This window comes from Oncorhynchus clarkii, chromosome 19 (assembly GCF_045791955.1).
Source record: "Oncorhynchus clarkii lewisi isolate Uvic-CL-2024 chromosome 19, UVic_Ocla_1.0, whole genome shotgun sequence".
Lineage (NCBI taxonomy): Eukaryota > Metazoa > Chordata > Actinopteri > Salmoniformes > Salmonidae > Oncorhynchus > Oncorhynchus clarkii.
Window position 1 is genome coordinate 41,807,832 of NC_092165.1, and position 13,860 is coordinate 41,821,691.

Here is a 13,860-nt window from a genome sequence, read left to right on the forward strand (position 1 = left end):
GCGTCTCACGCTGAATCCTGGGGAGAGGACTACCATCCAAGGCGAACAAGGCCGTGGGCTCCCTTAACTGTCTGAGAGGAATGTCATGTTCCCGAGCCCAGGTCTCGTCCATAAAACAGCCCTCCGCCCCAGAGTCTATTAAGGCACTGCAGGAAGCTGACGAACCGGTCCAGCGTAGATGGACCGACAAGGTAGTGCAGGATCTTGAAGGAGAGACAGGAGTAGTAGCGCTCACCAGTAGCCCTCCGCTTACTGATGAGCTCTGGCTTTTACTGGACATGAAGTGACAAAATGACCAGCAGAACCGCAATAGAGACAGAGGCGGTTGGTGATTCTCCGTTCCCTCTCCTTAGTCGAGATGTGGATACCTCCCAGCTGCATAGGCTCAGCACCCGAGCCGGCAGAGGAAGATGGTAGTGATGCGGAGAGGGGGGCAACGGAGAACGCGAGCTCCTTTCCACGAGCTCGGTGACGAAGATCAACCCGTCGCTCAATGCGAATAGCGAGTTCAATCAAGGAATCCACGCTGGAAGGAACCTCCCGGGAGAGAATCTCATCCTTTACCTCTGCGCGGAGACCCTCCAGAAAACGAGCGAGCAAAGCCGGCTCGTTCCAGCCACTGGAGGCAGCAAGAGTGCGAAACTCAATAGAGTAGTCTGTTATGGATCGATTACCTTGACATAGGGAAGACAGGGCCCTGGAAGCCTCCTCCCCAAAAACAGATCGATCAAAAACCCGTATCATCTCCTCCTTAAAGTCCTGATACTGGTTAGTACACTCAGCCCTTGCCTCCCAGATTGCCGTGCCCCACTCACGAGCCCGTCCAGTAAGGAGAGATATGACGTAGGCGACACGAGCAGTGCTCCTGGAGTAAGTGTTGGGCTGGAGAGAAAACACAATATCACACTGGGTGAGGAACGAGCGGCATTCAGTGGGCTCCCCAGAGTAACACGGCGGGTTATTGATTCTGGGCTCCGGAGATTCGAAAGCCCTGGAAGTGGCCAGTGGATCGAGGCGGAGATGGTGAACCTGTTCTGTGAGGTTGGAGACTTGGGTGGCCAGGGTCTCAACGGCATGTCGAGCAGCAGACAATTCCTGCTCGTGTCTGCCTAGCATCGCTCCCTGGATCTCGACGGCAGAGTGGAGAGGATCCGAAGTCGCTGGGTCCATTCTTGGTCGGATTCTTCTGTTATGGTGCGTGAATGAGGACCCAAAAGCGAATTAACAAAACAGAGTTACTTTAATGACGAAACACACGTAGGCTCAGATGGACAGGCAGATTCCGACAGGACAGGACAAGGTTAGATGAACAGGCAGATTCCGACAGGACAGGACAAGGTTGCAGCAAACACGACGATAGTCTGGTTCAGGCATGAGTAACACAAACGAGAATCCGACAAAGACAGGAACAAAAACAGAGAGAGATATAGAGGACTAATCAGAGGGAAAAAGGGAACAGGTGGGAAAAGGGGTGACGAGGTAGTTAGGAGGAGACAAGGAACAGCTGGGGGAAAGAGGGGGAGAAAAGGTAACCTAATAACGACCAGCAGAGGGAGACAGGGTGAAGGGAAAGGACAGAAACAAGACACAACATGACAATACATGACACATAGTGTATTTTTACATTTAAAAGTACTCTAAGAAGTAATCATCTCATTTTTCCAAAGTATCTGTAATCTGATTACAGTTACAGCTTTTTTTGTAACCAGTTACTCCCCAACCCTGAAGATATCTGACGCCTTTATGAACTCCTGCCCCAGTGAGCTGAGCTCTCCTCCCCTCCCTCTCAGACTGAACGTTGGAGCTGGCCTCTCCAGCGTGGCTATTGTTGACTGACTGACACATTCTGGAAAGCACCAGGGGCGTGGAGGAAGCAAACAGTTACTGGTGCATCTCATCTTTCCAACGCTTTGTGTCTCCTTATCTTATCTGTCCAGTCCTCAGGCAAAGTCCCAGACATGCATCATCTCTCCTTCGTTCTCTCGTTCTCTCTTTCTTGTTCTCTCTCTCTCTCTCTCTCTCTCTCTCTCTCTGTCTCTCTCTGGCTCTCAGAGATAGGCCCTGTTTGTTGCCTTGTGTGTGCTGTACCACCCTGGCTGTAACTTTGGACCTTCCTGTCCCACAGTCCCCCAGAGCTCTTAGACTGCCAGTGACTGTCTTGACTCCTACTGTGCTTATGTGTCTGTGTTGATTGACATGTGCACAGATGGTAGGATTTTAGCCACATGGGATGGCCATTGGCCAAGCGTGCACTATTCTGTTGCTATCACCAGCTTATTTGGGTGACTGCTGCTTGTTTTTCTTAGGGGAACAGACAAGGGGGAGGATTGGCTTGTGGTTGGATCCATTTCAAACATTCTCTTTTAAAGGGCTCTGACAGGCAGGAGCACAGCTGTGTAACTTAGATTCTACATCATACTATTTTCTAATATATTTTGGGTGTTTCTAGATCATGTATGAATGGTCCAGTGTCAGAGGAATTGCATACAAACCTTGACACTACAGTATATCAGCATATTTACATTATCCTTCTCTGTTCTCTATCTGTGTCCAACAGTGTTCCAAGAGAAGCCGGAAATCCCTCCCACCCTGGCTCAGGTCCAGGCCAGGAGCACCCCTCCAGAAGAGTACTCCTACGTGGCCTCTATCCTGAGACTGCTGCGTAACTTACCCTTCATGCTCCTTGTTATCAGCTATGGTGGGTCCTACTCACCCTCAATCACTCTCAAACCACACCCATGTCTACCATCATGTTTGGACTATTATTTGAGAAAACACAAAGAGCCAGGATACCTATGGCCGGTCAGATCAATAGAGGGTCGTTATGTGGGAACAGCATATGTGGGAACTCCTTCAAGACCGTTGGAAAAGCATTGCAGGGGAAGCTGGTTGAGAGAATGCCAAGCGTGTGTAAAGCTGTCATCAAGTCAAAGGGTGGCTATTTGAAGAATCTCAAATATGAAATATATTTTGATTTGTTTAACCCTTTTTTGTTACTACATGATTCCATATGTGTTATTTCATAGTTTTGATGTCTTCACTATTATTCTACAATGTAGAAAATAGTAAAAATAAAGAAAATCCCTTGAATGGGTAGGTATTCTAAAACTTTTGACAGGTAGACTATTGTGTTTTTGTTGATTTTGACATTGTTTACCCTTTGATGTAGCAACTTAGGATGTTCAGAAATAAGAAAAAAACCATAGGAGCAAAGCTAAAGCTAAAGCTGTCCAAACCAAATAAATATGGAGTGACACTCCACAATCTATGCCAAAGTCAACTAGATATATGCCAAAGTCAAATAGTCTCCTTGCACTAGTGTAGTAGTAGACTGGCTAAGGTCCAGGTATGGGTTCCATGTGTGTGTCAGCTAGGCTTCCTTTAGGACAGGGCCAGACCCAAACACAGTGTCCCATGTGGATCCCCCTGCTCTCCCTGCAGGCCTCCTCGCTCAAACTAAATAAAGACCTGCTCCTTTGCAGACTACAGATCCTGTAAAATACTCAGAGTGTAGAAACAAAACGTAGATGTTTCTTTATGTTTTCTGCAGGGCTGAATGTCGGTTGTTTCTATGCTGTTTCCACACTGCTGAACCGGATGATTATTGAGCATTATCCAGTAAGTCTCACCTGAATCTTAACACAACTGGCCATGTCCTGCAGTTATAGCCACACTTATTCAAAGGAATATATTGAGTTGTTCCCTCCCAAAATAAGTCAAATATTTATTTCCCCGAAGGGTGAAGAGGTGAATGCTGGGAGAATTGGCCTCACCATTGTCATTGCCGGGATGGTGGGGTCCCTCATATGTGGGATCTGGTTGGACAAGACCAAAACCTACAAGTAAGACATTCTTATCCTTCCTAGGACTGAACATTTGAGAGTACCCAAGAAAGACTTAACTGAAATAAAACACACATTATTACATCAGAATTATGCTCCTAGATACAACTATTTTTTGTGACTTTGATATCTCAGTGGCTCTTTCTTAGAACTAAGTAACTAAATAAGGTAACATACACAAGGACCCCAGTCCCCACCTAAGATACATTTCATAAGATTATAATAGTGTGGCTGTAGCTGATTGCTGACAAGGCTGCTGACTCAAATCTTTAATCTGACACAAGAAGATTCCCAGGAAATGTCATGATCCTCTGAAGCTTTTTGGTCAAGCACCGTAATCAAGTCAGTCAACCGAACACTCTTAATTTAGATAACATTATCTTAGTTTTCTGACACCATCAGACTCCATCTAATGGTTAGTATGTAAATATTGAACATGAGGGAAACAAGGATGTGGTTAATGTAAGTCATGTCAGTCACCAAAATTCTATTTGTTTGTATTGTTGTAATTGGTCCATGTTAGAAAAGATTTAGCAACTGCTGATGAGTCATCTTTGATAACTTTTGCCCTGTTAATTATCGATTAAAAGGTGATTTGAAACTATTGTGTATAGGCTAGTTAATTCTGCTCTCATGCTCAAGCAGTAGCCAGATTCACTGTATCTACCTAAGAGTCTTATACATTGTATCCCAATAACTTATTATTTGTCAAAAATACCATAGCTTGAAAAGGTAACAATCAGTAATGTTGTGATACTTTCTTGAGATCCGGGTTATAAAAACAGTAAACCCAATGTGATATTGGATGGGCTGGGCTCTTGCACACAACAGCCTCTCTCATTAGCCACTTTAAACGAAGCACTTTCTGCATGAAAGTCTTTTAAATCTTCTATTCAAAGGCAGGCTTCTAGGTGGATGAAGTATTTGTGCTGGAAGTGGGAACCGCTGAGGTTCTGGAGGATCTGAGTGTGGAATCTGATGCGTCTCCCTTCACCCAGCAGTCTAAAACAGAACAATTCTTCACATGCCATTTTAATATATTCAGCCAAAGCAGTCAAACCATATTTCTGTTGTTGACATACATCCATGTGAGATAGTCACAGGACTAAGTTGTATTAACAACAACAGCTGAGTGGAGCAATGTTTCACTTGTGGTTGTACAGGAAGATCTTCACCATAGTAAGCATGTTGATGTAGACCAGAATATGCCAGAGTTATACTAAGGGGGTCTTAGGAATCTTGTTTTTCCTCTCATAAAGAATGGGATGGGAGGTGTTGACAGCCAGCCTCATCCAACAGTTCTGCATGCCAATTGAGAACTTGAACTTGTTGCTGGTGCTGTGTGTAGGTCTCACAGGCAGTGTTGCCCCTGGCCTGCCTGTGGGAAGTTTCAGGACAGGGACTTTGTGGCCATGTTATGTAAAAGCAATATCCAGATGAGATAAAAACATTGCAGACTCATTCAAATCCTATATGGGTTATACAATATTGAGCAAGGCACCAAATGAAGTTTGAACATTTTTGTTTATACAAACATACAGTAGATTTCATACAGGCAAAAGCAGGATAAAACAAATAAATAATGTTTACCTCTCTCCCCAGACAGACTACCCTGGCTGTGTATCTCATGTCCTTTGTGGGAATGGTGGTCTATGCCTTCACTCTGAACTTAGGCCACCTATGGGTGGTGTTTGTGACGTCAGGGGCTCTAGGGTAAGAGTGAACAAACACTGTGACCAAACACAATGATGTTTGTGAATGATTTGCATTTCTCAGATATTCCCACCTCTAACATGTCAGTCGTAAGAGAGGATAAGACTAGGCCTTCTTTTCTGGTCACACTCCAGGAACACTGTATGCTATTTTTCCTCCTTGCTCTTTAAACAGCCACTCTGTGAGAAGAGACAGACGACATCTTGAGACACTGATTAGTTGTGTTAAAATACAATTTAATGCAAAGTGTTGTGGCAGACAAGCTCATTTTAATGATTCTGTGCAACATTCATTATTTTATCTTGGAGTTGAATGAGTATTTTATCATTTGTTAATTGATGAATAAAGGAGATGACCAAGAGCTGAAGGTTTAAAGGGTATGCTAGGTAATGACCACAGAGAGAATTTGATTGTGGAGTTGATTTTCTCTCAGCACAGTCAGCAGGCATGAAATGTTAAAATACGCTTTAGCTCAAGTACCAACAACACTGATAAACCTCCTATTTCTTTAGGTTCTTCATGACTGGGTACCTGCCACTTGGCTTTGAGTTTGCTGTGGAGCTGACCTTCCCAGAGGGTGAGGGCACCTCCTCAGGCCTGCTCAACTGTTCAGCTCAGGTAACAGGGACCCTACTAATGACAGCATCGAAAGGTTTGTCGTATGCATGAGGTCTACTGTATGTATGAATGTGTTTAGAGATGATCAACTCTCATGCTGACTCCCCTCATTTGCCCTCCATCTTCCAGATATTTGGGATCATATTCACCATTGGTCAAGGGAAGATCATAGACCACTTTGGCACATTCGCTGGGAACATATTTTTATGTGTCTTCCTCCTCATAGGGACCATTATGACAGGTAGAGTTTGCCCCCCCCCCCCCCCCCAGAGTAGCTTCACAGTTGATTGAACATTGGACTCCTTTGCCTGCAGTTGTTATAGTTAAGCACAGTGACATGTTATGTAATCCACATTATATGGGGCTCTAGTAGTGCATGACTCCTCAGATCATTGTGTCAGTCAAGCAGACATTGCATAACAGCTGTGTCTAACATTCATCATGGAGTAATAATGCCCTCTAGCGACTTATAATGATCATGATGAAAATTAACACATTTTCTATATACAGTAGGACATTTCCCATATTGTTTCAAAGGCTATACATGTCCTGTGTATTCCTAAATATGTATGCTATGTATGACCCATGCATTCCTGAATATATGTTTCTGAGAAGTGCCTTTCCTCTCCCTAAATCTTACAGCATTCATCAAGTCTGACCTCCGACGGCAAAAGGCCAACCATCTGGCTGAGAATCAGGTGGCGAGTGTAAGTGTGTCTGTTTCTGCTATTTGGTGTCCAGTAAAGGGGTTGTGTCGGATACTGCCCCCTGGCTGATGCTCCATTCAATGGACTATTCTGGTTGGCTGCTTCTCTGGGGCTGGGTTCCTCTTGCTTGCTGTGGAGTGGACACAGGGGTTACAGGCAGGCGTTACACACCACCATGCTTTTCTTCTGCTTTCTGAAAACGACTCAGGTGTTTCTGAAAGCATGACTCTGCACCCGCTGTCAGTTCTCCAACTCGCTGTATTTGATTGTATGCCTTGCGGGTGTTTGATACAGAATTTATGCTTGAGAAGTTTCTGTTTCATTCAACACAAGCACCTGTTTTACAAAGATGCCTTTTGTCACAGATTATTATGACTACAGTTTGCAGAACTATAGAAAGCTATCACACAATATCAGGGTGAATTATCATTCTCGTTTATCTGTAGTATAAAACTACAATAATATGACACTGACTCATACTGTTTCGTCATACTGTAGTTTACAGTAGGTAATTGCACTCATTTGGCAGCAAAATACATCTGATAAAAATGGCTTGCTCACTCAATATAAAATGGAATATTCTCCAACAAAATGAGCTTTAATCATATAATAGATTCATAATAAACTTCAGGCTCAACTCACCAGTGGTCAGGGATGATGAGATGTTCAAGATCAACTTTAAATTATTAACAATCCCTAACAAATCCATTCTGCTCAGCGCTTATATTCTTTCTATTATGAGAATATCGCTATCACTTCTTTTATCTCAATGCAGGTTGGGAGCTTTACTCACTTTATTTATGCAAAACTACAATAATCTCATTAATCCAGTTTTATGTCAAATCATTTCCACCCCCAGTCCTCATTAAGAGGAGGCTCTCTCTAGAGGCAGATGGAGTGCTGGAATTAGAGGCCAGTGTTATGGGAGGGCCTGGTAAGGGCAGAGGGATTATGGTGATGGGAATGATGACAGTGGTGGAGGAGCCCTTGGCCCCTCTTGTGCGTGATTTCCTAGCTGTTGTTCCAGGCTGCAGGCTCCCCGTCTCGGGAACAGGACTACGGGGCCACAGCACCCAGCAGCCCTCAGGAGCAGCAGTCCAGACACTAACCTCACTAAAACCCAAACACACACCAGCCAAGGTAGGGGCATCAAGTCTTTGAGGTTATATCACACAAGAAAAATGCTGCAGCTGTACAGTACTGTACAAAATGCAATCATAAAGAGCACTGGTATTGGTGATGTGTTGAGAATTCCCATTGGAAGATAAACACATCATACACTTAATTTACTCATAATCTTTTCAAAATACTGTAGTCTATAACCCACCTAAATACGGTGAAAAGGTCTTAAACAAAGACATGGCACTTGCTGTTTCTGCTAAGTGAAAATAGCAACAATGAGGATTGAGATGCCTTGTGGGATTAGCCAAAACAGATTATAGGGATTGGTAAAGCATTAGGGTCCAAGCAGGTTTCGGAGTTAATATCGGGACAGGGTACTGCACTTTAATTACAAGAAACAGTAAGACTCATTTTCTGTCAGCTAAGCAGTGAGTGAGGCACTAAAGTACTGTAAAACCTTGGTGGAAAGAAAGTGTTCATGCAAAATCTTTTGTTGAAGGATAGAGCTTGCTGCTTGAGTGTAATATTAGTGCTTTGAACTATTTGTGCTTCGGTTGATCATCCTTCTCAAAGCAAAGCCCTACTATATGAGCTCATTGGAAAAATAATCACCCTTTTGTTTATTACATAGCACAGACCTTTTCACTTCCAGTTCGGTTTTTTAAGTGAAGCTAATAAACCCCAGAGGAAATGTTTTGGTACCTTACAAAAACGGTTAGCAGATCAATCAGCTGTTTCTGTCTTCCAGAGAAAGATGACCATTACCTTTAAATTGTATACATTACCTCTAAATTGTGGATTGATGTGCTTCTTGCATGAAACATATGTTGTTTTGATGACAGCAATACTCATATATTCTAGTACAGGTATTCCCATATGGGCAATGCTGTCGGGGGAACGCCAAATAAAATGTGAATCACATAAAAAAAAAAAAAATGAAAACAAATTCTTCACATTTTCTTTATATTTTCCAACGAGGCCATACATTTGGGTGAGGTTTTTTTCTCGCCTGAGTAGCCTCGTTTCACCTCCAAAAATGTAATTAAACCTAGTGTTCAGTGAAATAACAACACAATGTCAAATACAGGTAGCATAGTCTAATAATTAACATCTCATCACATTAACCGTTACTCTCTCGTGGGAAACCTTCACTCTTGCGCAGACATTTAGAAACGAAACATGACAATTAGAAAAATAAGCCACTGGAGTTTTTTGAATGAGAATAAAGATGACTTTCGAGAAGTAAGACATGTATAAAAGCCACAGATACGATTATTAGGAAGTGGCTAGAAGTGTCTTATATGGTGAGCTACCGAGTGGCTAGGACAGGGAAGCCCCATACTATTGTGGAGGACTTCATTCTTCCTGCTGCCGCGGATATGGCTGGGACAATGCTGGGGGAAAAGGCAAAAAAAAATATACAGACAATGCCTTCATCAAACAACACTGTTTCACGACGCATCAGTGACATGGCAGGAGATGCGTTGAAACAATTACTGTTTCGCATACAAGCCAGTGAATTATATGCGTTACAGCTGGATGAGTCAACAGACGTGGCAGGCCTGGCACAGCTGCTGGTATATGTCCGTTACATTTATGGGGGGTCAATTAAGGAAGACATCATCTTCTGCAAACCACTGGAAACCAGGACAACAAGAGAGGATATTTTTAAAGTACTGGACAGCTTTGTGATATCAAATGGACTTTGGTGGTCAAAATGTGTTGGTAACTGTACTGATGGTGCAAAAGCCATGACAGGGAGACATAGTGGAGTGGTAACGCACGTGCAAGCTATTGCTCCCGATGCCACTTATGTACACTGCAGCATCCACTGAGAGGCTCTTGCTGCCAAGGGAATGCCTGACAGCTTGAAATACGTTTTGGACAAGACAAAGAAAATGGTTAACTTTGTAAAAGCAAGGCCCCTGAACTCTCGTGTATTTTCTGCATTATGCGATGATATGGGCAGCGACCATGTAACGCTTTTACAACATGCAGAAGTGGGCTGGTTATCAAGGGGAAAAGTATTGACACTTTTTTTTTAAATTGAGAGACGAGCTTGAAGTTTTCTTTTGTGACCATAATTTCCCCTTGTCTGACCGCTTGCATGATGACGGGTTTTTCACAGGACTGGCCTATCTGGGTGATGTTTTTTCTCGCCCGAATGATCTGAATATAGGATTACTGGGACTCTCTGCAACTATATTCAATGTGCGGGACAAAATTGAGGCTATAATTAAGAAGTTGGAGCTCTTCTCTGTCTGCATTAACAAGGACAACACACAGGTCTTTCCATTATTGTATGATTTTTTTGTGTGCAAATGAACTCAAGCTTACGGACAATGTCAAATGTGATATAGCGAAGCACCTGAGTGAGTTGGGTGCGCAATTATGCAGGTACTTTCCAGAAACGGACAACACAAATAACTGGATTCGTTATCCCTTCATGCCCTGCCTCCAGTCCACTTACCGATATCTGAACAAGAGAGCTTCATTGAAATTGCAACAAGCAATTCTGTGAATATTTGAAGTTTTTCAGATTTCTGGATAGGGCCGTGCTCAGAGTTTCTTGCCTTGGCAAATCAGGCTGTTAAGACACTGATGCCCTTTGCAAAAACGTACCTATGTGAGAGTGGATTCTCGGCCCTCACTAGCATGGAAACTAAATACAGGCACAGACTGTGTGTGGAAAATGATTTAAGACTGAGACTCTCTCCAATACAACCCAACATTGCAGAGGTATGTGCATCCTTTCAAGCACACCTGTCTCATTAAGCTGTGGTGAGTTGTTCACAATTTTTGATTAGCAAATAAGGTTCTATATGTAAAATGGCTAAATAAAGAGCAAAATTATTGATTATTATTATATTATTATTTGTGCCCTGGTCCTATGAGAGCTCTTTGTCACTTCCCACAAGCCTGGTTGTGACAAAAACTCACATTCATCCTTATGTTTAATAAATATATAATTTAGTATTTATTATTATTATTTGTGCCCTGGTCCTATAAGAGCTCTTTGTTACTTCCCACAAGCCTGGTTTGACAAAAACTAACACTCATTTTTAATAAATATATTGTTTAGTGTGTGTGTGTGTGGCAGGCTTACAATGATGGCAAAAAACAACATTTGAGAGTGCGCTGACCCTGGTGCTAGAGGGGGTACGCAGCTGGAGGTTGAATGTTGAAGGGGTTACGGGACTATAAAACGTTTGGGAAACAAACGCAAATGCCAGTTTGTGTCTTATTTATGCTTAATTTACGAATATGTATTGTTTTTCAGATAATGCATAGAGCCCTGAGTTGATTATACCATGCTATAATTTAACACATTTGCCACTAACAATGTGTTCATTTGCAAGTAGAAATGTGTTCAACATCCACTGAAGTAGCTTGCAAATTTACAAGATAGCTACAGTAGTTGCCATGGTAACAAAACAAAGAGACTTGCTAGCTTATTTATGTATTTATGTTACTCAAGTAAAAGTGAAAGTCACCCAGTAAAATACTGCTTGAGTAAAAGTCTAAAAGTATTTGGTTATAAACATATTTAAGTATCAAAAGTAAATGTAATTGCTAAAATATACTTAAGAATCAAAAGTAAAAGTATAAATCAATTCAAATTCCTTATATTAAGCAAAGCAGATGGCACCATTTACTTGTTTATAAAATTGACAGATAGTCAGGGGCACACTCCAATACTCAGAAATCATTTACACATTATGCATATGTGTTTAGTGAGTCCTCCAGATCAGAGGCAGTAGGGATGGCCACGTGTTCTCTTGATAAGTGCATGAATTGGACCATTTTCCTGTCCTGCCAAGCATTCAAAATGTAAGAAGTACTTTTGGGTATCAGGGAAAATGTATGGAGTAAAAAGTACATCATTTTCTTTAGGAATGTAGTGAAGTAAAAGTGGTCAAAAATATAAATAGTAAAGTACAGATACCCATAAAAACTACTTATAGTATTTTAAGTTTTAAAAAAAAACTTAAGTCTTTTACACCACTGAACAATACCAATACTGTTTTCAATTCAACTTTTGCTTTCAAAAACATGTCAAAATTAACTATAGCCATTGAATTCTACCATGCAAAGATACAGTGCGTTATTTAAGCAACAAGGCCCGAGGGGGTGTGGTATATGGCCAATATACCATGGCTAAGGGTTGTTCTTACGCTCGACGCAACACAGAGTGCCTGAATACAGCCCTTAGCCAAGGTACGTTGGCCATATACCACAAACCTCAAAGGTACCTTATTGCTATTATAAACTGGTTACAAAGTAATTAGAACAGTAAAAATAAATGTTTTGTCATACCCCTGGTATACGGTCTCATATACCAAGGCTTTCAGACAATCAGCATTCAGGGTTCGACCACCCAGTTTATAAAGGGAAATAATGCACACTCTAGAATGTCCTTCAAGCCAATCAGAAAGGAGTATTCAACAATGTTGTGGTATAATGAGACCCAATAAGAAGATGTTCTGTTGTTTTTAAGCTCCACCTCAATTTAAATAACACAATTTAAAGTTTTAACATGTAGTAACAATATATAATATAATATTGGAACATCATTAGGAAAATCTGATTTCTAATAGTAATGTTTTGATTTGACAGAAACAGGCAGGTCACCCACAGGAAGGCCTCTCACAGCCAGCTACACTGAAGGACATCAAAGTATAAGGAGGAAATCCAGTTGAACGGGTGTGAAAAGAAAGAAATCCCATCATACACTTGGAATCACACAGGTTCTCCCTCTACAGCAAATTACTCATCAGAAGATAACTGGTTTGATTATCAAGCACAACCAAGGGTATTTCTATTTTTTTGTGCTGATAATTCATATTTAACTGTCACTTTTTGAGAGTACACTATGAATTGTTAATATTTTCATTGTGGTTTCTCTAGCTTTAAATGTCTCCAATCTAAATATTATAAATGTTGATGTCTGTGCATTTTGATATGAGCAATATTCAAACTGTGCTATTTGGTTCCTGTTATTTGACCAATACCATACTGGAACAGAAAGTATTAATGTAACTGTTCTATTTTTGGAATTTGTTAATGTTAGTTAAAATTAGACTACAGATTCAGTGGTTTCAGTTGAATGGAAGTCTGTTCAGAGGGCCGAGCCGATCCAGTCAAGCCAACTCACCTAGTGGCTTAACAGGATTTTGAGATTGCTATTTGCCATATAGGATTACAAATACAACAGGTAGACCTTACAGTGAAATGCTTACTGACAAGACCTTAAAGTGAAATGCTTACTTACAAGACCTTAACCAACAATGCAGTTTTAAGAAAAATACATGTTAAGTAAAAAATAGATAAGTATAAAATAATAAATAAAAGTAACAAATACTGCTGATAATGGTGAATATGTTTGATACTGTGCATCTGAGTATGTCTCATAAGGACTCAACCTCTTTAACCACATTCTTAGAACTTTAGGACTATTCTATTTAATATTTATCTGCATTGACTTGTTAAATAGCCTTTAAAGGAACACAATGATAACAGAATGTGAGCAAAAATCATTAGTGTGGTGAGAGACAATCCAATGGACTTTTTGGAAGTAGGCTAGTGTTGTATTTCCTAAAGTATATTATTATTTTGACCTGTAGTTTTGTTACTGAGAAACCTTTTTCATCTGCTTATTTGACTTGATGTGTTGCGGTTAGAAGTTGTCCAGTGATTTTTATTTTTCAATGATTGTTTAATCTTATAAGAAGTGTTTTTCACTCAAATGATACAGTATATTGTTTTGTATAATCATTGTATATACAGTACCAGTCAAACGTTTGGACACACCTACTCATTCAAGGGTTTTTCTTTAGTTTTACTATTTTCTACATTGT

The 13,860-nt window shown here is 41.2% G+C and overlaps 1 protein-coding gene across 2 annotated transcripts in view; it reads left to right on the plus strand.

The window, feature by feature from the left end:
- LOC139375217 (FLVCR choline and putative heme transporter 2a) overlaps positions 1-13,828 on the plus strand; it is a 30,299-nt gene extending 16,471 nt beyond the window's left edge. The window contains exons 3-11 of one of the 2 annotated variants that reach the window (XM_071116807.1): positions 2,558-2,698; positions 3,551-3,618; positions 3,739-3,842; positions 5,445-5,555; positions 6,068-6,173; positions 6,303-6,414; positions 6,816-6,880; positions 7,908-8,020; positions 12,620-13,828. In XM_071116807.1, coding sequence (XP_070972908.1) covers positions 2,558-2,698; positions 3,551-3,618; positions 3,739-3,842; positions 5,445-5,555; positions 6,068-6,173; positions 6,303-6,414; positions 6,816-6,880; positions 7,908-7,988 — 788 coding nt within the window. In that variant the 3' untranslated portion in view covers positions 7,989-8,020; positions 12,620-13,828. The remainder of the gene's footprint in view (positions 1-2,557; positions 2,699-3,550; positions 3,619-3,738; positions 3,843-5,444; positions 5,556-6,067; positions 6,174-6,302; positions 6,415-6,815; positions 6,881-7,907; positions 8,021-12,619) is intronic. The other variant, XM_071116808.1, reaches the window with a different exon arrangement.
- The last annotated feature ends 32 nt before the right edge of the window (positions 13,829-13,860 follow it).